This window comes from Pocillopora verrucosa, chromosome 13, assembly GCF_036669915.1.
Source record: "Pocillopora verrucosa isolate sample1 chromosome 13, ASM3666991v2, whole genome shotgun sequence".
NCBI classification, from domain to species: Eukaryota; Metazoa; Cnidaria; class Anthozoa; order Scleractinia; family Pocilloporidae; genus Pocillopora; species Pocillopora verrucosa.
The window spans coordinates 8423835-8448312 of record NC_089324.1 but is presented as its reverse complement, the minus strand read 5'-3'; the positions used below and the strand labels follow the sequence as shown (position 1 = coordinate 8448312).

The window sequence follows — 24478 nt, the reverse complement described above, 5'->3', positions numbered from 1 at the left end:
GCCCATGGGGTTCGATCTTAAATATATTAAGGAGTCCAGTGATTGTTTTTGACTATGACATAAGTGGCCGTCACCACCGAGAGTTTAAGGAGGTCAAAAATAGAATTTTTTAAAAACAGCTCCATGTAGTATAAGCCGGTGATGAACTAATGAAATAGCTGGAGGACGAACAGACTGAAACGTGATAAACATAAATAATTTATTCAAGAAGAGTAATTTTCGATACCAAATCCAGGCTGATCACAACTAACAATCAGAGCGAAAGACAATACCACGAGGAGCCTATGATAACCCAAATCAAAAATTTCTGATTGGTTGATAGGTGGCATGAGTTTTCAGGACCAATCACAAAGCTAAGTGAGACAAACACTAATCGAAATCTTGGTATTTTTCGACCAGCCAAATAAGCCATTAAAACTGAAAATAAAAAGTTCAAGCTAGCGATTTTACCTGGTCAAGGGCTAAATTTCATTAGTGTAAATTGCATCTATATTTTCTGTGCGGTAGCATAGAAGTTAAACATACACGTACAATGTTGTGTCGATTACATCAAAAGATAGAGGAAAAACGACTTACGTTTGTGCCTAGTTTCATGTTTACTTCGTGTGACAACGCGAGAGATAGTTTCCCATTTGCTGATTCTCTAAATAGATTGTCTCTAACAATCACGAACAAAGTTAAGATATTGATCTCATTTCATTTCTACGTCTGATTAATGAGCAAACAAAAGTGTTTTTGTGTTAAGGACTCTACCATTTATATGGCAGATGATTGAAATCCTCTAAAGTGTTTAACCACACTCCCTTGATCACGACGGTCACATCTTAAAACGAAAGTGAACAAAACAATTTATCATCATCAATTGCGATCGGAAATGATGAATACGAAGGAATTAAACTCGCTGAGCAATCATTTGATTCTTACTTTATAAGCAACCTTTATTAAAAGACTTTCTCATAAGCGTTTACTCGTTAAAAATACGCCCACAAAATGCCTTTTGAATGACAAATATGAAATTTGTTTTTTTTTTGTTCGTGGTTGCAACTTATATTTACATTACTAAGTAAACGGAGACAGTTCGAAAGTAAAAAATAATCAAGTTTGTAAAATTTTACGCTGAGTTATTAATGCGCATACAAACTGTCAACTACTTCAGTTCGAGACGGTGTCCTGAATTAATTATCATTGATCCAGATGTATTTCATTCGTCTTTTATTTTAGAAGATCCCTAGATAGACCCAAAATGCTTTACCAATAGGAAATAATGGAAAATTATTTTCTCTTTATTTATTCCAAACTCTTGCCCTTCCCTTGAAAAAAATTTCTCATCAAATTATGTCTAATTATTCAGAATAAAAGTTTTGTGCAAAACTTAGTGTTTGCTTTTGTAATGGAAGCAAAGTCTGACTCCTGTTTCTGATAAAAAGCGACAAGTTTTATCACTAAACTGGTGTTCGCCAAACTCTCGTGTTCAATTTAAGAATGAATGAGCCTTAAAGACAATAGTAGACAAATTGTGACATTGGCGAACACCTAAAATAAAAGACGGCTAAAATATAGAAGACTGCTTGAAAAAGGGATTAAGGATAATTATTGCAGGACACTCTCTCGAACTGTCGTAGTTGACAGTTTGTATGCGCATTAAAAGAAAGCAAACGTATCTGGGGAGATGCTAATTGGAAGTACAATTTAAGTGCTTGTGGCTGAGCAGTTTTTGTTGACACGAAATATCTCTCGTCGCTACAACAGGTAACTTAGTGGAGAAAGGAATCAACCACTTTTTGAACTGCGAAGTGATGGCAGCAAAAAACTTAATAGGAGGTAAAACACAGTTAAAAAAGAATTGGCTTTATTCAACTAATAGGTAGATGAGTTGCATTAACAATCAGTTTCTTTCACAGCAGTGCACACTCTCTTCTCCGTGACAGCATTTCTTGGGAATTCTCTGATCCTTGTTTCCCTTCACAAGGAATCTTCCCTTCATCCACCGTCCAAACTCTTGTATCGTTGTTTGGCAACAACTGATCTTTTGGTTGGCCTTGTTGCCCAGCCCCTCTATGCTACCCTGAGCTTTTCGTATTTCTACTACACAAATAGCGCGGTCATCATCACAAGCCATATGTTATGTGGAGTGTCGTTATTGACGATGACGGCCATAAGCGTGGACAGACTGCTCGCCCTGCTGTTGGGGCTTAGATACAGACAAATCGTAACTTTGAAGCGCACATATATTATTTTAGCTAACTTTTGGGTTTTAAGTCTTGTTGCTTCTTTAAGCACCATTTTTAAAACGAATATAACCTTTTCGTACGGCCGAATACTTATACCAATTTGCCTTGTTATCTCAATCACCTCATACACAAAAATCTTTAGCGCTCTTAGGCACCATCAGGCTCATGTACAAGATCATTCTCAACAACAGCCGAGCCAACCAAGTGCACTGAACGTGGCGCGATACAGAAAGGCAGTGTACAGTGCACTTTGGGTTCAACTAGCATTAGTTGGTTGTTATACACCATATGGTATAGTGGAAGTTATGCTCAGTAAAACATATTCATGGCACTTTAGGGAAATAACAATTGTCTTAGTCTACTTTAACTCGACGTTGAATCCGTTTCTTTACTGCTGGAAGATCAGTGAAGTAAGGCGAGCAGTTAAGCAGACAATCAGGCAAGCACTTTGCTGTCTATGAAGCTAAATCCCGCTGGGGTTAAAATCGTAAATATTTTCAAAAAAGCTGACTTAAAAGTCACCTGTTCTCTACAGGAAGCTCGTAGGATATCGTTAGAAAGCAGTCGTTGGTATTCTTTGCGGAAGAGAGTAATTCTAAACACTATCAACACATCTTAGGTATATCTTCCTGGCGATGACACTTACCCTGAATACAACAACACATAGTTAAAGAAAATACGTATAATATAGAAAAGAACAAGATGTTAGTTTGATTCTACTGTCTTGCCTTACACTAAATTAAGGGGTAAAAGCACTAAGAGCTGTTGGAGTCGTCTTTTCCTTAACGGTAAAAAAATTCAATTCTTATTCCATTGTAAGTGAGAGCGCTTGACGTTAACGCCATATTGTCATCAGTTCACGCCAAGTCTCCAGGCCTGTTACAAACCTAAATTTGTTTTGTTACTAATTAAATGTCCTTAATGCTGATGACTTTTAGAGATGCAATTATTCCTTCCAGAAAAAGAGTAAGTCAGCGTTTAGAGTAAAATTAACCATCATCTGTTCCTAAAGAGTTCATTTCAAAATTTCTCGTTTTTGCAAGTCTTAACGTTTCACTTCATCCTCTTCCCTCAGCTGAAATGATTTTCTTCCTGAGAAGACGGAGCTTCACCTTATGTGGTGATATAATAACACTATCAAAGATGTCTGTATGAATGATTCTTGACCGTAATTTATTCCCATCAAAATTAAACATTATATATCAGGAAAAAGAGTAGTTGTGACGCACTATAGACTCCCGCCTTAACTCTGCATAAAAATTTTACCAACCTAACTATTTTTTTACTTTGGAACTGTCCCCGTTTTCTTAGAAGTATAAATGTAAAGTAAGAATCAAATGCTTGCCCAGCGAGTTTTAATAATTCCTTTGTATCTATCATCTCCGATCACAATTGACAATGATGAATTGCTTTGTCCACTTTTGTTTCTTTGGTCGTGATTGTTAGAGACAGTCTGTTTGGAGAATCGAATTTATGGCCCAAGTGCGAAGCGCGCGAGCCATAAATCGAGCAGAAAAAAACGAAGGTAGTAATATATTTATTACATCTCTTGGTACAAATAAAGATGGAAAGATTTGAATTCAGGTGGAACGGCTGTAAATGATTGACGCGCGTCAAATCCTGAGTACAAAAGTATTTTATTGGCTTCCAAGGAAAACTGGACTTTGAGCTCTCAAAATTTCAAAATGTTCTAAATAATGCAAACTTATACGAAGAGAAAGGTTCTAGCGTACAAAGTTTTCTGCAAGGAACTGTGATACAATGCTGTAAAAAAAACTTTATATGTCGAGAGTTCTCTTCAATCTTCAAATGCCCGAAATCTGCAAGACATAACGTGTTTCTTCGTAGAAAGTGCAAACTGGTAACTTTGTCCAATGTCAACGTTAAATGGAGGAATGAATGAATTTTATTAATGCCATTGAATAGAACAGAAGGATCTTTCCAACGATAAGTATCCAATTTTTTGTGTTTTGAGGCGTTTTCATGGAAGCTTCTAGGTGGATCACCCGGTGGAGACTGAACAAGATTTAAGACACTGTCGGAAATTGAGCCGATGTTTGTTAACGCGGTGAAAGAAGGATGTGGCGTCGTTTAGGGGCCGAACCTTATTTTTTCGGAGTAGTTGTATCGGCTCCTCTAGATCATTTTTTTGCAAATTATTTTTAGCACTCCAGCATAAATTAACGATTCATGCTGATAAATCGTCACAAGTCACCCTTTCAATTCAGACCATTTTTTCACGCAAACAAGACGCCCAGGGCGTTACCGTGGGATGCGTTGGCTACTGAGCGTGGCATTGAAAGAAATCGTGCAGGTATAGTAAACTACCTTGATTAGTCAGTTAGATCAGCCGAAGAAATCAGCGTAGAAAATTTTAGTGTTGTAGAAACCGTGACTGTTTTTGAAGCCGAAAATAGTGAAGAGTGGCAGATCAAAAACCTTTGAATTTTTCTGAAAAAAACTGTAACTCAATCTACTGACCTCTGTCTCATCGCCCTTTTTTAATTTCTCTTATAGAGAAACAGCTCGGCAAAAACCAATTGCCATCTCCGCTGTTGTCTATCAAAAACGTCAGCAAGTATGTAAACAGGCCTTACACACTTGAATACAACTAAAAGACTGTACTGTGTCATTTCTTAGCGAATTGTGGTTAATTTGTGATATTTCGAGACCATTGCGCGATGTCAATTTCAAAATAAACCTTACGCAAGGTGAGAGGCTTATCGGTAGATTTTATTTTAAATTTCATGGTTAATCACACAAAAACGTACGCTTCCCTCGAAAAAACACAATCTAAATTAACGAAAATGGGATAAGGCAAAACAACAAGCTCTAAAGAGAAATCGATTTGAGCACCACTGACATCTCCTTCATCTAATCAAAGAACACTTATGGCCACCTCGTGCTTAAATTACTTAATCTACAGATGAAACATGGTTGTGAACTTGTAATTATTGGTCTTGCAGCAATGCAAGGTTGCTCTTATTTCAAAAGCCAAGGTTCCGCAAAATCACGGAGAGATCCACAATTATGGTAAACATCCAACTCCTCCGAATGATTAACATATAAATTGCTTACAAAAACAGCACAAAATAGTATCATGGGTCTATCGGATTTCCGTTTGCAAAATTCGTCAAAGTTAGCCAATGGAATCCAAATCTTACTTTGCCTGCACGAGCCAAATTCCACTATTTCTTAATTCTGTCACTTTTCGCCTCATAGTGGCCAATACATTTTTTTACTGTAACGCAATGACCTTTAGAAATAGTAGAGATGGTAAGTTTTGAGCTCGGTAAAGAATTAAGAAAGATGTTTTTCGTACAGTCACGGGCGTGGGACAGAGAAAAAAAGTCTGAGTCCCCATGAGGAATCGAACCTCAGACCTTCGGATTCCGCACTCCGATGCTTTACCTCTGAGCCACTGAGACTCTTCGGTAAGCGGGATCAATTACGAAGTTCATATGACACGCGTCCTGCATACTGCGGATCAGCAATGTCGATAGCGTAATGTTTGTAGATAGGAATAGTAGAGATGGTAATTTTTGAGCTCGGTAAAGAATTATGAAAGATGTTTTTCGTCTTGTAACGAGCGTGGGACAAAGAAAAAAAATTCTGAGTCCCCATGAGGAATCGAATGGTCTTTGTTCACACGGTGTTCTCTAGCTTTTATATGATAAGTTTTCTGCCTCGAACGAAATTACCTCAGAACGCACTTAATGTGACCGCTTTCTTTTTTTGGAATCAGTAAAATAAAAGATATGCAGAAATGAATTCCACAGGTTTTCTTATGTCAGAAGAGCTCAGGATTAACTTTGTCCGCTCCTAATAAATCCTGCCGCCAATTTTTACCTTAGATAAAATCGATAAAGATTTTACGCATTCCTATTGGCTAGCTTTGCAATTTGTCCGTGGAATGAAAAAGAAACCTAGCGGGATTTTTACCGTAGTATGCTACAAGCATCCCACGGTACTTGTTACCCTTCCCTAAACCGATCAAGACTCGCTTAAAGGACGATCAACTCTCGCTCAACATTGGCATGACCTTTCAAAAGACATATTTAAAAGGCATCCCTTTTACGCTTACCAAAGCGTCTTGCCTCATATTATTTCATCAATATCCTCTTCCATATCCAATGCCAACACTTACTTTCACATTTGAACTCCTAATTTATCATTTATCGCGCTATAATTTATCATTAATTGCGCGATAATTTTTCTATTTATCGCACGAAGTTTTGATTTCATCGTGCGATAAGTGTCATTTATCTTTAGAAATACTGAGAAGCAATACTTTAGAAATACTTTCGAAATGCTGACAGCTGCCGGAAGCCATGACGCAAATGACTGCCCTGCTACAACAACGGCCGTGCCCGCGGTACTCGACTTCTGTTTTTAAAAGGTGTGAAGCACTTATATCGAGGTTTACCTTAAAATTTGTCTTTTTTCCGAAAAAAACGTACATACTTCAAATTTACATAATACTGATAGCAAGTGTGTCCTCAACCGTCCCAAATAAGTCATCGCAACTCGTAATATTTGTCTTTTTTCCATAAAAATCGGTCATACCTCAAATTTACATGATACTGATAGCATTTCCTCAACCGTCCCAAAGAGGTCAACGCAACTCGACTTTAATTAAACAAAATTAAATAAAGATTCCCTAGGTAGCGTCAAAAGACGTGTATTGCACATAAGTAGCGGTGGTCTAAAACATTGACATAATTTACTTACACATAAATCGGTATGAATAAAGATTCCGTAAGTGATGCTTGTGCATTGATGTTCGTTTCACGCCTTACCGGCTCTTGACACGAGACAAGGAGAACTCGCTTAAATTGTATTTTTATCATAAACAGCATTTGTTAAGCTTTCTTCTGATGTATAGTTTGCTGGGAACGAATTTTTTCCCGAAGGACCCCCGCGGTGGGAAATAACCTTTGAGAAGAAGATATGTTAATTAGCTGAAACGAAAAAGGAAAGGAAATACTGAGAAAATTGACATTATTTATCGCAACTCGATTTATATAAACACAATTAAATAAAGATTCCGTTGGTGACCTTCAAAGACCAGTATGTACATGAGCAGCAATGGTCTAAAACATTGACGAAATTTTCTTACGCTAAGTTAAATGATCGGTATGAGTTAAGATTCCTCAGGAAACTTTCAATGACTCGCTTCGGAGATCAACTTCTCAGTTCTATAATGGAATGTCAATGAATATCCATCAGCAAGTGAATTATTTCATCACTGAAATGAGACAGGTGTAGTTTTTGGAAACGCGGACTTAAAAATTTGTACAAGCAGACTTAAAATGGATAAGGAAAAGAGGGGAAAAATACAACAAGACTATCGAAGGAGAAACCGCGAGATATTGCGAAAGAAGGCCAAACAATTTAGAGAGAGCAAGGAGGGGCGCGAGAAGCGCAAAAAGTATCAACAAAAATACAGAAAAAAAAATAGAGAAAAGATGAAAGAATATGAAAGGAGGCGCTATATGAAGAAGAAAGACGGCCGCAAAATTGAAGAAGAGAGACTTATGAATGTTGATCAAAATTTAGTGGAGGAGACCGTAACGAGAATCCTTCCCAACGAAATAGAGCCACCCCAAAATCTGCGGCAAGTAGAAAACATGTATGAAAGGAGAGAGATGTTATCCGAAGAGTCTAAGAGACTGTTCGATGAGATAGAGAAACTATATAACCTTATATAAACAATTAATATAAAAAGAGAATGGCATATTAAGCCGATATTTGTGGACCTAAAAAAGGAATGGCGGATGTGGCACAGTTGGAAGCCGGACTAGCAGACGGTACCCGAACTTTCCTCTTTTTTTTTTAATTTATTTTACCGAAAATCGAAAATGGAGAACAATATTATTGTTCGTTTGCATTTATTGCTGTCTAGAGCTTGGAGTCTGACCGCGGAACAATTTGATACGGTTCAAAGTCGACTTCTGCCAGGACAAATTCCAATCAGATGGAATTTCCTTGTTAAAATAAACAACAAATTTTTAGTGCGTTTTAGTTCGAAAGAAACGAGGCAGAACGCTAATCCTAGATTAAGGTTGTCTACGGTGTATGCATTCTTTTGCATTTGTTTGCTTTTGAGGCACATCAGTAACTCCCACTTGTAGAATGTTTCGCTGCAAAAAGATGGAAGGTTTCTTCTTTATTTATGGAAGCGTTTAGTTTTGTTTTATACTTTAGAAGCGAGAAGAAGTGCTTTAATCTGGCTCAGACTTGAGTTGTACTAGTTGAATCATAGTTGTGGAGAAATGTTTTAAACAATGCATACGACCCATCACGCACCAAAAATGTAACGACATTCAAAAAGGCACTTGTTTGTTGTTTATTACTGCTTATCATTCAGTCAAAAACCAATTCCCAGAAAAGTTTTTTTACTTCCATTTAACGTCCACCCAGACGTAAAACAACATTTTATAAGCGAGACAATAGTTATGTGTACGTCAAAAAGATCACTCAAAGCACCCATGACATTAAATGAAGTGGTGTTTTGATGTCAAGTTATGAGAGCCAATCACGATTCTCCATGTGAAACTCACACGCAACCACGAAAGGAAAATGGCTTGGTTGACAAGGGATACTAAAACGTAACTGTGATACAGTTTGGGATAATCGACGGGGGAAATGCCATTTACTGTGGTTTGTACATGACCCCAAGTTATCACGAGGGAAGGAGGCGGTGATTGACAAAGTTAGGAGTCACTGAAGTAAACATTTTGCAAATTAGGGCTTGTCGCATAGGGTGCATTTGAGCATCTGAGGTTCTCAGTCACCAAATCCTTTGCACAATTAGCTGCCCAAATATGTTAGAGTCAACGCGCTTCAGGCATGAACACACTACTTCAAAGGCTCATGAAGTATTTGCGTTCGATAAAAAGGTAAATGCCGTCTACCTTTATTCGTCAGCGGAAATATTGGAATCAGTCGCTAGTAGTAGAGTAGAATTTGTTTACGAAAAAACCTGGATAAACCAGCAGGCAACTGCGTATGTCAGCCAATAGTATTCGTGCTTCCAGCTATACTTTTACAAATTAGTTTCTCTGTTTTAACATGACCAGTTGATGTGAAAATTTTTGACAGTGAGTTTGAAATCATTAGTTTTTTAACTAAAGAATCTACAGAAACTGGCGCCGTCACGTTAAGTGTCAACAAATCGTAGTTAAAAGAGGGAACCTCAAATTGTTAATCGTAAATCCACAGGATAATACTAGACTTCGTCATTATGTCATATCTGTCCGTAAAACTTCGGTTGTTGGTCACAATAAACGGGAGTTGAAAGTAATGAAACCATTCAAGCAAAAATTTCTTCCGACAGTTGCAAACTGTGGCGCAACACTATTTTACTAAAATTTTATTTTCTGCGCAAACTTTGTCGGGATTTTCATGTGATCAACGCAATTTTTGACATACTTTCAATATGCAATTGCAGAGAGCTCTGTCCCAGAACTGGAATTTTATACGATTGTTCCTTATTCATCCAAGAATTTCTTGCATATACAAACAGAAAGCATCATGTTTAAGCACTTAAATAAATACCCAGCAGCGCGTGGCTGAAAATTAGGTCTTATTACTCCCTCCGAATCTCCAAAACTAAGAACAACGACGAATTCAGAAATGTCTAAACATAAATTGACAGTTTTGCTAGGTGAAAGTTCCCAATAAATGTAAGTCGAGGGGCTGTAGAACTTACTAAGTAACATATTTTCGGCAAACTTAACTCGTTTTGTGTGAGAGTAACAATTTTATTTCGAAATGTTGACATGTACTTCACTCGACTTTTCTTCGTTTATTATTGTGGTGGTTAACAATCGCTTTGCTGCGAAATGCAACATTGGTGACAACTATTACAAAATAAATTAAATGAAAACTAACCTGATCATGGTATTGTTGTGGCAAAACAAAATTATATTGGCAAAATGGTATTCGCTATTAACGCAAAAGTTACGGGAACAGTTTGCCTTGTCGAGTAAAACTGTTGGCTACTGGTGAAGTTTTTTACGATGACGGGAGGTCGTCTAGGTAAAGGTAACATTGGTGACTAATTTGGAAACTTTAGCGCTTGGTAAATACACCTTGCCTTGCAATTCTGATGATTACAGTTTGCTGAGGTTAGTGAAATATCAGTTTCTATGCAGGAACCTTCTGCATGACCTGTACGGTCATATGCTATGCCCTAACCCTAAGTAAAAAATGCATTTGTGCTTGTAAGTACAGTACCATCTAGTGACAAAAATTAATGATTTCCTGTAAGCATGAATGTTTGGGAGAAGAGAATTGACGCCATTTTTGCTAGGATGCATAGGGTTTGATGATTGTAAAGTATATCTTTTAGCTTTCAAACTTTCAAGTTTGTAGTAATTGTTACTGTTTACCATATCTATTTCTCTGTACCTTAAGCCCTCAAAGGATGAAGCAGGTGAGTCTATAGCCTGACTTCCTTTGTTTGGAATAGTGTTATTATATAATTTTGCTGTGTAAGTTACCATATTGTCACATTTTCTATTATTCAGACTGAATAAAATACTTGTGCTCAAGCTTTCAAAATTGCATGGTGTTTCTTACCAATGATCATACCCAAACTAAACATTGATATAAGGAATTGTTCGCGGGATATGTGAATTTTATTTAATGTTAACAACTGCGTTGAAAACGTAAATTGGCCACCGTAAAGAGTTTAAAGGCTGGCATTTCAAGCGTTAGCCCTTCGTTAGAGTAATTGTGGGTTGAGTGAGGAACTGTGGGTTGAGTGAGGGTTTATATGCAGAAATGGAGCTACGCAATTGGTGGGAATATGGTGACGAGAAAACAAGAATAGATTAGGTGAATGAAAAGCGCTCGTTGATACCGTGAGGATTTAGAGTGCCGATTTGGAAGTAAAGTGATCTGTGATCTTAATGGATCTCTTAGGTCCCGACATTTTCTCTACGTTATGAATGAAAGGACAAGTTTTGAATCGTGAGCGAGCGCATTTGAAAGTTTCAGGTATGTCATTGGCTTGAAATGAACTTCTGACCAAAAAGTTGGCTATGTTTTTGTCGTGTTTAAATAAAATTAGTGAAGGTTGCGAAAAGATAGTACTAGTCTCTGAATCGTTTTGGAGTCGTTTAGAGTTTTTAAGAATGATAGATTTAACTGCGTGGTTGTGAGGGTGAAATGTGAGAGTGAATCGAATGCGATCAGAGTTTTCCTCCTCAGCCGTTTGTAGTGCTGACTGTCGATCAATTTGTTGGGCACGGTGGCGGCCCGCTTGAACTAAAGAAACAGGATAGCCACGTTTGTCGAAAAACTGGCACATTGCCTCTAATTTTTCGGAAAAAACAGAGTCGTCACTACATAAACGACGAAGTCTGAGAAACTGTGAAAAAGGTATAGAATTCTTGACTTTTGAGGGGGGCGAAGATGAATACACCAAGTAACTATGTGAATCTGTAGGTTTGTAGTAGACACTAGTGCATAAACCGTTGCTTTCAATAGAAATCTTGATGTCTAGAAAAGCCAAAGAAGTGTCGGAAATTTCCCTCGGTTCCAGATCCGTTCATATCTCTGCACCCCCCCTTCCCCACCACCCCCGGACTGGTCTATAAAATCCCCTAGAAGAAACTCTGACAGCCAGTGCTGAAGAGTTTTATTACAATTTTTTATTATAGTGAAAGGCTGGAAATCAAAATAACAAGAGCTCCGCTGTTAGGCTTGGCTAAATCTTTATATTATCTTTCGGTTCAAATAGATGGGGAAAGATTTCAATTCAGGCGGAACGGCTGTGAATGATTGACGCACGTCAAATCCTTCGCCTAAACTTTGAGTCATCGATAGTTTAAAATATTCGTTCAAAGTCCATAGTTCTATATGCAAATCTACATGAAAAGAACGGTTCAAGTATACAAAGATTTTCTGTAAGGAACTGTGATACAAAGTTGTACAAGTAACTTTTACGTCTTTTCAAATGCCCGAAATCTGCAAGACACAACGTGTTTCTCTGTAGATAGTGCAAACAACTAACTTTGTTAGCTGTCAACGTTAAATGGAGGAAAGGATGAATTTTATTCGTGCAATCGAAAAGAACACAAGGACCTTTTCAACGATAAGTATCCAGTTTTTGGTGTTTTAGGCGTTTTCAGGGAAGCTTTCAGGTGGATCATCCGGTGCAGACCGAACAAGATTTATGATACTGTTGAAAATTGGGCCGATGTTTATCGACGCTAAGAAAGAAGGATGTGGCATCGTTTGGGATCCGAACTTTATTCTGTAAGGGTTGTTGTATTGGCTCCTTCAGACCATTTTTATGCAAATTAGTTTTGTCATTCTAACATAAATTCACGAGTCTTCACAGGTCACGTTTTCAATTCAGACCATTTTTATGCAAATTAGTTACCCCTTAAAAGATCAAGTCTCGCTTGAAAGACGTCATACATAATGAAAATGATATTTTCTAGTAAAAAAAATAAAGGAGACAAAATTAACCGTCTCTTTTTAAATACACAAAGACCTCATTTTACACGTGGGACATGTGCGAACCCTGATGGTCACTTGCCCCAACACTTTATCTAATTGCTTTCATAAATCAACCAACATGTTCACTATCTTGATGTCCTGATCTGTCAAACGTTCGTAGCCAAAGGGATACGCTTTAAAGGTGACAGGATCCAACACACGTTTCTCGTAGACCAATTGGTATTTCACTTGTTCTACCGTTATGAGGAAATAGTCTTTAGGATTTATCACAAAGCTTCGATGACCGCAACATTCCAAACTGAAAATACATAATCAAGAATATTAAAAAAAATTGATAGCTCATAGTTACCATTAAATCTAAGTAATTCTTTAAATATATTCTCAAAATTTATCATTCATCTTAAAATCTCATCCCAGTTCTGATTTACATTAAGGGTTACCTAATCTCTCAAGTTCATAATTAATATTAGCAACAGTGACATACATCACTCTACATTACGATTTTATACCGAAGTACTGCTATATATTGACAATCCAATCTTCTAACCTCTTCCGCCATTTCGATAGACTCATCCTGAAATAAACGATTTCGAATTTAGCCAATTTACGTTATCAACTCAGTTGATAAAATTACCCTGTTATTCTCTCCCACCGACGCAGCACCACACTTTCTCCAGAAACTTACCCACTTTATTGATTTAGCACTCGTCCTGCGAGAGCCTCTCTCGCGTTGAGAGAAACGTGAAAAGCTTCATCTTGAGGGACATTTGGCTGCTCAACTTCAATAACCGCTCTGCAAAGGGGACAGCTGTTATTGGTGTCTAGCCACCTGTCTAGCTCTTGTCTGTGGCAGAAGTTTTGGCAACATGGCAATCGTACCACCACAGGAAAACACAGTTCCATTTTCTCAAGACAAATGAAACACTCGGCGAATGTTTCGCTAATTTCGGGAAGGTGGCCTACCAAACGTCTGCTTCGTCGAAGTTGAGCTTCTCCCATCGTGATCATAGAAAAATCTATCGAGAATTTGTCTTTACTAAAAGTTTGTGGATGTGTATAGTAGTGGCTGAACTAGCCATTTTTATACTGATAAATATAAAGATTCCGTAGGTAGCGTTCAGAGACTTGTATTGCGCATGAGTAGCGATAAAACATCGAAATAATTTTCTTGCGCCAAAAATCGGTTGATTCGAGGGTCTTGGAACAATAAACACAATTAAATAAAGATTCCGTAAGTATCGTTCAAAGACTTGTATTTACATGAATACCTTTGGTCTAAATCATTGACATAATTTTCTTACGCCAAAATCGGTTGATTCGAGCGTCATGGTACAAGAAACACAATAAAATAAAAATTCCGTGGGTAACGTTCGAAGACGTGTATTGCACAGGAATAACGATGGTCTCAAACATTGACACAATCTTCTTGTGCCATAATTGGTTAATTCGATTGTCTTCGAAAAATAAACACAAAGAAAGATTCTGTAGGTAGCGTTCAAAGACTTGTATTTCACATGAGTAGCGATTAATCGCCGGATTAGTCTAAAACATCAACAAAATTTTCTTACGCCAAAATCAGTCGATTTTAGCGTCTTCGAGTAATTAACACAATTAAGTAAAGATTCCATAGGTAGCGTTGAAAGACTTGAATTGTACATGAGTACCGATGGTCCAAAACATTGACATGATTATCTTACACCAAAATCGGTTGATTCGAGGGTCTTGGAACAATATACACAGTTATATAAAGATTTCGCAGGTAGCGTTCAAAGACTTGTATTGTACGTAAGCAGCGATGGTCTCGAACATTGACATAATTTTCTTACACCAAAATTAGTTGATTCGAGGGTCTTGGAAGAATAAACACAATTAAATAAAGATTCCGTAGGTAGCGTTCAAAGACTTATATTGTACATGAGTAGCGATGGTCCAAATCATTGACATAATTTTCTTAGGCCAAAATCAGTTGATTCGAGCGTCATGGTACAATGAACACATTAAAATAAAAATTCCGTAGGTAGCGTTCTAAGACGTGTATTGCACACGAATAGCGCCGGATGGCCAAAAAAATTGACAAAAGTTTCTTACGCCAAAATTGGTTCATTCGAGCGTCTTGGAATAATAAAAAAAATGTACAAGCAGACAAGAAATGGATAAGGAAAAAGGGAGAAAGTTACAAGGCGAATACAGAACAAGGAACCGTGAGATATTGCGAAAGAAGCCAAACAATATAGAGAGAGCAGGGAGGGGCGAGAGAAACGCAGAAAGTATCAACAAGAATACAGAAAAAGAAATAGAGGAAAGTTGAAAGAATAGGAAAGGAGTCACTTTATAAAGAAGAAAGAGGACCGCAAAGTTGAAGAAGAGAAGGAGCAAGTTTTACTGATGGAAATCAAAATTTAGAAGAAGAATCGAGAATCCCTTCTAATGAAATAGAGCAACTCCACAATCCGAGGCAAGTGGAAAACAACAATGAAGAAAGACAGACTTTAGCAAAAAACTCTAGGAGACTGTTTGATGAAGTAGGGGAACTATACAACCTTATAAACAGTTAAACAAAGAAAAGCTTATTGGGCTCAGCTCAATAAGTAATATTTGTTGACGGAAAGAAAGGAGGATGTGGCATCGTTTGGGAGCCGAACCTACTTTGTAAGGCTTTTGGAGAAAGACGAAGGGCAAACAGAGAAAGACGAACAAGAGTAAGATAACTCGAGTATTCTTATTTGGAAGCTTGAAATACTGTCTGGTTCTTTCTCCGCCGCTATTCTTCTTGCGGACATTTTTAACAAAATTGTTAAGGAGATTGTCGAGAGCAGCAGCAGGTATGTTCATTTCATTAAAATATCCATCGACCTGCTGTTCGCAAAACCTGTCAAACTTTTTCCACTCGACCCTTGGGCGGCGATGAAATCATCTACTTCTCGACTCGAGTTGTCTTCATCGAGCTCGTCTTTCTCCATTCGTCGCTTTGTCTTCCTCCAAAATCTGGAAGAAACCAACTCTGCAATCTTTCTTGTGATTCTGTCTTGAGCACTCCCTTGTCTTTCACACATTCTTCCTTCACCTTCCTTCTCAGCGGCCTTTTCTTCTGCTGCAGCTCTCTCCTTCAACCAATTCCTCTTATCCTCCCTAGCGCTCCATTTCACTGCCTTAACTTTTGCACTATACGCCTCTCTCTATCGGCGTTACAGTCGTTCCTATCACGCACCCTCTATTTTCAGTTTTACCTCTTTCCTCTCTTGAATTTTTTTCCACGTTTTGTCTCCTATCTATGGCTTGCTGTGCTTTTTTGAAATTCCAATAACTTTCTCTGCGGTATCTCTGTACGTAGCCAAGGTCTTGTCGTGCTCTTCTTCTGGATCTATTGTATCTCCTGGCGCTTCAAACCCGTTCTTCACTTTAATGTAATACCTCTTCCTGATCCCTTCACTTCGCAGCTTACATACGTCAAACCTTATCTTTGCTTTCTCCTTCCCATGCACCACTGCCAACTTTAGACTTATTCTGGTTCTCATCAAGTAGTGGTCACTATGTACATCTTCTCCTCTGATCACTCTCGTGTCCAAGATCGATGTTCTCACGCGTCCATTCACCAAGACATGGCCGATCTGATTAATAGTCTTCCCATCTGGTGACTTCCAGTTCAGCCTATGGGTTTCTTTATGTGGGATGATGATTTGCTGTACAAAAATTATTAGTGATTATATTACAAAAGGAAATGGAAAAAAAGTGAAGGGCCCTAATTTAACCCTCAAATTAATAGTCGTAGTAAAAGTATATATTCAATTCAACTGCGGCAATTTTAAAAAGTTAGAAGTGATTTTATCCTTTAAACAATGAAATCGCTATTTGTCAAACCTGGATAGAAAGCATCGCATAGGACTGTCCAGCACGTCCGTTGCCACGTGTGTTATTAAACAAGCTGAAATGGTTGAGTTTAAGAAAAAGATATCAAACGCATGGAGATGGGACGGGGTAGGAATGATGTTGATATCAGCTCATGAGGTTCGATCTTAAATATATTCACCAGGTTAAAGACGAACTTCTCGCTTCGACCTTAGTTATAACTACTACTACTACCGCAACGATTATGCGTCCCCAAGGAGCAGGAGTGATGATTTTCGATACCACATCCAGGCTAATCATAACTGACAATCAGAGCGAAAGATAATACAACGAGGAGCCTATGACAACCCATATCAGAAAGGAGCAAACTGTCTGAAGCGCGGGAAAACGCGAGCAACTAAGTTATGTTCGGCTTTAGCGTTTTTTCTGAAGTGTTTAACCACACTCCCTTGATCACGATGGTCACATCTTAACACGAAAGTGAACAAAACAATTTATCATCATTAATTGCGATCGAAAATGATGGATATGAAGGAATTATTGAAACTCGCTGAGCAATCATTTGATTCTTATTTTATAAGAAACCCTTATTAAAAGACTTTCTCATAGGCGTTTACTCGTTAAAAATACGCCCACGAAATGCCTTTCGAATGACAAATATGAAATTTGTTTTTTTAGTTCGTGGTTGCAACTTATATTTACATTACTAAGTAAACGGAGACAGTTCGAGAGTAAAAAATAATCAAGTTTGTATGCACATTAAAAGAAAGCAAACCTATCTGAGGAAGTTTCTGGGGAGATTCTAATTGGAAGTACAATTTAAGTGCTTAGGGCTGTGCAGTTTCTGTTGAGACGAAATATCTCTCGTCGCTATAACAGGTAACATACGGGAGAAAGAAAATCAACAATTTTTTGAGCTACGAAGTGATGGTGACAACAAACTTAATAGGAGGTAAAACACAATTTATGAGAATCGGCTTTATAAAACTAATTGGTACGTGAGTTGCATTGACAATCAATTTCCTTCACAGCGGTGCACATTTTCTTTTCCGTGACAGCATTTCTTGGGAACTATCTGATCCTTGTTTCCCTTCACAAGGAATCTTCCCTCCATCCACCGTCCAAACTCTTGTATCGTTGTTTGGCAACAACTGATCTGTCGGTTGGCCTTGTTGCCCAGCCTCTCCATGCTACCCTGAGCTTTTCGCATTCCTGGTCTCTCGAAGACTGGAGAATTTTCCAATACATAAATGACGCGGACATCATCACAAGCCATATGTTATGTGGAGTGTCTTTATTGACGATGACAGCCATAAGCGTGGACAGACTGCTCGCCATGTTGTTGGGACTTAGATACAGACAAATCGTAACTTTGAAGCGCACATATATTGTTTTAGTTAACTTTTGGGTTTTAAGTCTTGTTGCTTCTTTAGGCACCATTTTTAATTACAATGTAACCTTTTTTCACGTTATAGTTATACTAATTTGCCTTGTTATCTCAATCACCTCATACTCAAAAATATTTAGCGCTCTCAGGCACCATCAGGCTCAAGTACAAGATCATTCTCAACAACAGCCGAGCCAACCAAGTGCACTGAACGTGGCGCGATACAGAAAGGCAGTGTACAGTGCACTTTGGGTTCAACTAGCATTAGTTGTTTGTTATACACCATATGGTATAGTGGAAATTGTGCTCAGTAAAACATATTCATCGCACTTACGGGTCTTTAGGGAAATAACAATTGTCTTAGTCTACTTTAACTCGACGTTGAATCCGTGTCTTTACTGCTGGAAGATCAGTGAAGTAAGGCAAGCAGTAAAGCGGACAATCAGGCAAGCACTTTGCCTTCCATGAAGCTAAATCCAGCTGGAGTTAAAATCGTAAATAATTTTTAAAAAAGCTAACTTTGAAAGTCACCGGTTTTCTACAGGAAGCTCATAGGATAGATATCGTTAGAAAGAAAAAAGGGACCTAATGAAATCGTCGCGCCAGCTGTCGTTGGTATTCTTTACAGAAGACATCAATTCTAAACACTATCACCATATCGTAGGTATATTTTCCTAACGATGACACCTACCCTGAATACAACAGCACATAGTTAAAGAAAAAAATACGTACAGCATAGAAAGGAACCAGATGTTAGTTTTATTCTACCGTCTTGTCTTACACTAAATTATGGGATAAAAAGCACTAAGAGCTGTTGGAGTTATCTTTTCCTTGACGGTAAAACAATTTCAATTATTTTCCTTTCTAAGTGAGTGCGCTTGACGTTAACGCCATATTGTCATCAGTACGAGTCAAGTCTCGAAGCCAGTTATAAACTTAAATTAAACTGAAATTTTTTTTGTTATTCAAGAAATTTCCATAATGCTTATGAATTTTAGAGATGTAATTATTACTAGTAAACCAAGAGTAAGTCAGCGTCTAGAGTAAAATTAACCATCACCTGTTCTTACAGAACTCATTTCAGAATTTCTGGTTTTTCCGAATCTTAACGTACAACTTTCTCTTGTTGTGAAATAATAATACTATCACAGAAGTCTCGACCGTAATTTATTCCTATCAAAATTGAACATTAAATGTCAAGAAAAAAAAGTAGTTGTGGTGCACAACAGACTCTCGCCTTAACTCTGCATAAAATTTTTACTAACTTAATTATTTTTTACTTTCGAACTGTCCCTGTTTACTTAGTAATGTAAATGTAACGTGCAACCATGAACTTAAACAAAAGAAAAATGCATATTTGTCATTCAAAAGGTATTTCATGTTTGTTTTTCTAACGAGTAAACGCTAGTCAGAAATTCTTTAATCAAAGGTTGCTTAAAAAGAATAAAATGATTGCTTAGCGAGTTGTAATAATTCCTTCATATCCATCATATCCTATCACAATTAATAATGATAAATTGTTTTGTCCAATTTCGTTTTACGATGTGTCACTAAAACAAGATTTCAAACACCTACCATATCAATGGCAGCTTCCTTAATACAAAAACAATTTTGTTTGCTCATTAATCAGACAAGAAATGAAACGAGATTATAGGGTACTACGTCCTAACTTTGTTCGTGATTGTTTGAGATAATCTACGTGGAGAATCAGCAAATGGGGAAATATCTCCCGTGTTATCACCCAAAGTAAAGATGAAACCAGGCAAGAACTTAAGTCGCTTTTGCTCTATCTTTTGATGTAATCGACACCAATTTGATTTCTACAACTATATTGGACGTGTATGTTCAACTTCTATGCTACCGCACAGAAAATATAAATGCAATTTCGAAGAAAACAGCTCCGACCAAGCAGCGGCTTTAATTTTCGCATGAACCTACTCGTCCCAAAGAGAAAAAAAAAGTCCAAAACTTATTTTATTGCAAGATTGATTCAAATATTTTAAAATAACTAGGTATCTGTTGTGACTGCGGCAATCGTAACTTCTCAACACCACAATTACTGATAAAATAGGCGATTTATTGAAGGTGAACGATGTGGGTTGAGACTTAAAAATAATAAATGAATACAAAATTACAACAATTGATTAAGTAAAGGTGATAAGAAGGAAATACACTGAGCCGACTTGAAACGACATTACTTACATTGTTACGACTACTGCAAAACTGCACTTGACGAAAAAACACTGTCCGAAGACGAAATGAAGAATATAGGAACTTGAAAGCGAACTGCGACTAGCGCGACTACCGAAAAAAAAAAGGGCCCTCAACAGAGAAAACTAAGTTTATATACGCACGAAAAACAAAAAATTAATGCATGCGAAAACGACTAACTGAAAATGTAATTGACGCCAATAATTGCGAAAGAAACAATAATGAACGAAAGTATGTGGTATGGAAAAAAAACAGAAGACGAATAGACGACGAGAAACAGCAACGACACAAAAGAGACACCCTAATTAATGATTGAATACATTCCACATGCTGAGATCTTACATCTGTGACTAAAATTTAAATTTTAACAGTTTAATGGGATTCGGATAGTGACACCAATGCAATTTAGCTCTTGAACGGGTAAAATCGCCAGCTTGAACTCTTAAACTTCAATTTTCATGGCTGATTTAGTTGGTCGAAAAATACCAAGATTTGGTTGGTGTTTGTTTTACTTTACTTAACCGATAGTCGTAAAAAAAGTTAACCGTTAAAAAAAATGTGACTTAACTACCAGTATCGTTTAGTTATTGAAATTTTATGGTGTTTTTCATAAGTATGCTCGATCTATGAAGTCCGGATTCGTTTTGTAGTCCAACGAGTTGATCAGAAGAAACATAGCAAACGCATGTCGAATTTAACAAGCCTCAATTCAAACCAGTTTGAAGCTGAACTGGGCCAGCCTGCATAAATATCGCTAATAAATAAATTAATTAAATAAATAACATTGGGGGGGGGACTAAAGAAAACTGAGTGTTTCCTTTATCCTATTTACCTCCTCCCCCCTCCTATCTTCCTTCCTTTAGGAACCTGACTACGCCGGCTACAGTTTTCTGATCGGTTGAATTATTCATAATGCAAAAACATATATTTAAAGCTAAAATTTCATTTGAACAAGCTCAATAGTCGCAAAGTTATGAACGGAACTTTCCGGCTTACTTAAAGTAAAACGTTTATACTTCAAATTCTGTTGTCTATATCAAGGGAAATCGTGAAAATTTTAAGTGCCAATGAGGGGGGATCATTGGAAAACTAGAGATACTTATGAGGGAGGGAAAAAGGTTAGTTTGACTGTGACACCGCCGAAATCCTACAACAAGCAATTTATGTCGAAGATGGTCGACATATTACCCTACTAAACGGTATTTCTGGCAAATTCTATCATCCTCGATCCCATTGTCAAAGAAACTTCCTCCATACACCGTGCAAACTCTTGTATCTTTTTCTGTTAACAACCGATCTGTTGGTCGGTCTTATTTCCCAACGTCTTTAAGCTACTCATTGGATTTTCTTTGTTCACGAACAGTGAAATCTTTCTCGTTACGCGCATGATGCATGTTTTACGACTAGTTATGCATTATGTTATGTTACCGATCTATTGGTTGGTCTTATTTCTCAGCGTCTCTGTGCTACTAAGTGGATTTTCTTTATTCACGAACAATGAAATCTTTTTCTTTACACGTATGATGCATGTTTTACGACAAGTTGTGGATTATTTTAAGTGTCTTTGATGACGATAGGTACACCGTCTAGTGTAGTTATCTCAACCATCACTCTCAAATTAATTTCCTCGCTCTCGTTCTCTAGATTTTTCAATTTTTTGGGGGAGAGGGGAGAGAAAATTGTCTTAATCATTTGTGCGAGTGCCTGTACGAGTACCTTTTAAACGTGTCAAAGACAAAGTTTACGAATGAAACTCAGACTGCAGTAGTTTTTATTTAGATTTTCTCTGTCAAATCTATATTAAGCGCATATCCAAAAACTAGAAAAAATGTAAATAGCATCAAACATTGATTAAAAATAGAGGTTGTGTGTCTATCAACTTAATGAAAAGTCTTAACGATATCTCAAAAATCAGAAGTAACCATTTTTTCTCGTCAGAACAATTGAAGGATATGGAAGCGAATCATTTCCAATAGGATGAAAACGCTGTTGTGACAGTCATAATTGAGATATACAAATCCTATCTTAATTGGGAATGAAATGTTTATACCGTTTAGGATGGTCTAGAGTAAAAAAATTGGATTCATCGTGGGAACTTTTTGAATACAAAAATGGAATGATATTTCTACCTTTGCGGTGTATTGGCTTAGGCAGTTTAAGAGAATCCAGGGATATGTTCAATAAGAAAAATACGGGTAAACTATTGCAGACGACTTGAAAAAGGATCACAGAAAATAAATTCGGGACAACCTCTTGAACTTCTTAGGATTATGTGACGTGTTGGCAGTTTGTGTGCAAGTAAAACGGCAGGAAATATCATGATTACATTGTGTTTTAAATCACAATTTTACGGAAGAAGGGTAATTTCCGGGAAATTTTCGTCGAAACGAAACGAACCTTTCCCTTTTCAATGAAATGCTAAGTGTTGAACAGGTCTGAATAGAATAGAATAGTTGGTCTCAGGTTAACCACTAACCGTAAAACGGCCAAAATTTAGCTGAGAGGCGTGAAAATTGAAAAATTTTAACCGCTAGTCGCAAAAAACTCTAACCGTCAAGATTTTCCTATCTACGATTTATCATTTTGAGAGTGCCAAAATATTTCCAGTACTGTTCCATACACATTTATTACATATATTACTATTTCATATAAGAAACTAACCGCCAACCAAAAATGCCCAAAATCTTTAACCGTTAGCCGTAAGAGCCATCCACCCCAATGAGACCCTCATTGTTTCTCCACTCTTAATTTACAGTGACATTTAAAATGCTAAAGACCTAAGGCATTCCTTTTTTTCGAAGATACGTGTACAAACATATGGGTTATGTGAGAAAACGCAAGTACCAATATTGGCCCTCGCTTTCGAGCTCCGCTGGCGTGAGTTCCATGATACGACTGAATGACCTAGTAGGTACGTAAGGTTAGTTGCATGTGTTTTGAAATTAATGTTGGCAAAGGGAAAATAACAAATACCCCCTTCCCATTTTGAGCAGGAATGGATAAACGTAGAGTCTTCGAAGTGAGATAACTTTGAAATGCCGGAGATGAGCGAGAAAAAATTTTTTTTGTAGTTAACATTAGAGATCAGTGCTCACGTTTGAATATCCAATTCATAAAGATATTTGTAACCCAAAATTATCCCTCAATTGTGTTCCCAAAAGGATGTTTAAGTTTAAAGTTTGGCTTTGTAAAGCAATTGGCGACGTCCATTCAGCTGCGGACGAATCAGTTAAACTACGGTTTTACAAACAAACGCAAAAAAAACATATCCGAACAAAACAATCACACAAATAATTATTTGCCTGATCGGGATAATTTTACGCGATGTTCTTTTGAGAGAATATCTACACTTTGCGATCCCCATTAATTTCAAAATGCAACCGAACTATAATTTTGTTATCTCTTACACTACTTCTCATGTGAGTTGTTGCCCCGACCAAATTTGTGCTATTTTTACACGTAAGAAATTTCTGTTTCGTCATTTAAGTTTCCGTTCAATTTATTCTGCCCGCTTTTCTTAATCAATTTACAAATTAAGCAATTTAAAGTCCATTTATGAACTAACAGGGAAGGAAAACATCAGCCACTGTGGGACACACAAACATTCCTTCTTTTTTTCGTGCCTAAGGGGACCCCTGCTAGTCGACCAATTGTAACCAGTGGATGTTTACAACAATTCTCAGTAACACGAATTGTGGAATCACCAAACACTGTCAAACATGGCTAATATCGTTACTGTGATTTGCTAGATGGTAATACTGATAGAAATTGCTGAATTGTATTTTTCAAGCATTCTATTGCTATTCTAGATCGAGTGTTGCCGGCGTTTAATTGCGTGACTTGAAAAATTTTTAAATAAGAATGAGCCAGCAGTAATTTGACGTGTAGGCTTCCTGCAAATTTCCCTTGATGAAATCCCAAGACATAGTCAGTTGTTTTCGTGAGCAAAGACAATAAATATAAGAGAAAAGTGAGATGCAAATGCCTTTTTTTTTAGCTTAATAGCAGCTGTACCCTCTCCTGCAGTTTCCGTCTAAATTTTGCAAGGTCTCTCCTTATCCTCTGCCTTGTTCGGTCAGTTTCGAATTCTGAAGCTAGATCATTGGCATCGGCCTCTCCGTCCTTATTCATATTTACAGAGGGGGACCTCATCAATAAACCAATTTTTGTTACGGCAGATAACCGGCTGAAGTATCGAGCGATTTGCTGCAGTATCAACCGGTCAGTCTTAGACAACATTTCTGGCTGGTGTCATCTGTTAAACTTGATATTTGAGAAATCACATCAGAGTCGGTTGCCTTACTAGTTTCCTCCCTTGTCCAGCACA

The 24478-nt window shown here is 37.4% G+C and overlaps 4 protein-coding genes across 4 annotated transcripts; 3 read left to right on the top strand and 1 right to left on the bottom strand.

The window, feature by feature from the left end:
* The first annotated feature begins 1796 nt into the window (after positions 1–1796).
* LOC131782944 (adenosine receptor A2b-like) lies at positions 1797–2692 on the top strand. Its single transcript, XM_059099672.2, has 2 exons — positions 1797–1821; positions 1902–2692. The coding sequence occupies exons 1-2, from the start codon at positions 1797–1799 to the stop codon at positions 2690–2692; spliced, it is 816 nt and encodes a 271-aa protein (XP_058955655.2).
* Positions 2693–7543: 4851 nt separating this feature from the next.
* On the top strand, positions 7544–7942 carry LOC136277576 (uncharacterized). The gene has a single exon (XM_066159950.1). It carries the CDS (start codon positions 7544–7546, stop codon positions 7940–7942), a length of 399 nt encoding a protein of 132 aa, XP_066016047.1.
* An 8034-nt stretch (positions 7943–15976) lies between these two features.
* LOC131790988 (uncharacterized) lies at positions 15977–16580 on the bottom strand. Its single transcript, XM_059108289.2, has 2 exons — positions 16566–16580; positions 15977–16387 (listed from the first exon to the last, which is right to left on the bottom strand). The coding sequence occupies exons 1-2, from the start codon at positions 16578–16580 to the stop codon at positions 15977–15979; spliced, it is 426 nt and encodes a 141-aa protein (XP_058964272.2).
* A 900-nt stretch (positions 16581–17480) lies between these two features.
* On the top strand, positions 17481–18408 carry LOC131790989 (melanocyte-stimulating hormone receptor-like). Its single transcript, XM_059108290.2, has 2 exons — positions 17481–17505; positions 17585–18408. Exons 1-2 carry the CDS (start codon positions 17481–17483, stop codon positions 18406–18408), a joined length of 849 nt encoding a protein of 282 aa, XP_058964273.2.
* Positions 18409–24478: the final 6070 nt, after the last annotated feature.

Coding starts and splice junctions, on each gene's coding strand:
- LOC131782944 (XM_059099672.2), top strand. CDS start 1,797: ATGGCAGCAAAAAACTTAATAGGAG. Junction 1,822..1,901: donor AGCAAAAAACTTAATAGGAG/GTAAAACACAGT, acceptor TTTCTTTCACAG/CAGTGCACACTCTCTTCTCC.
- LOC136277576 (XM_066159950.1), top strand. CDS start 7,544: ATGGATAAGGAAAAGAGGGGAAAAATACAACAAGACTATCGAAGGAGA.
- LOC131790989 (XM_059108290.2), top strand. CDS start 17,481: ATGGTGACAACAAACTTAATAGGAG. Junction 17,506..17,584: donor GACAACAAACTTAATAGGAG/GTAAAACACAAT, acceptor TTTCCTTCACAG/CGGTGCACATTTTCTTTTCC.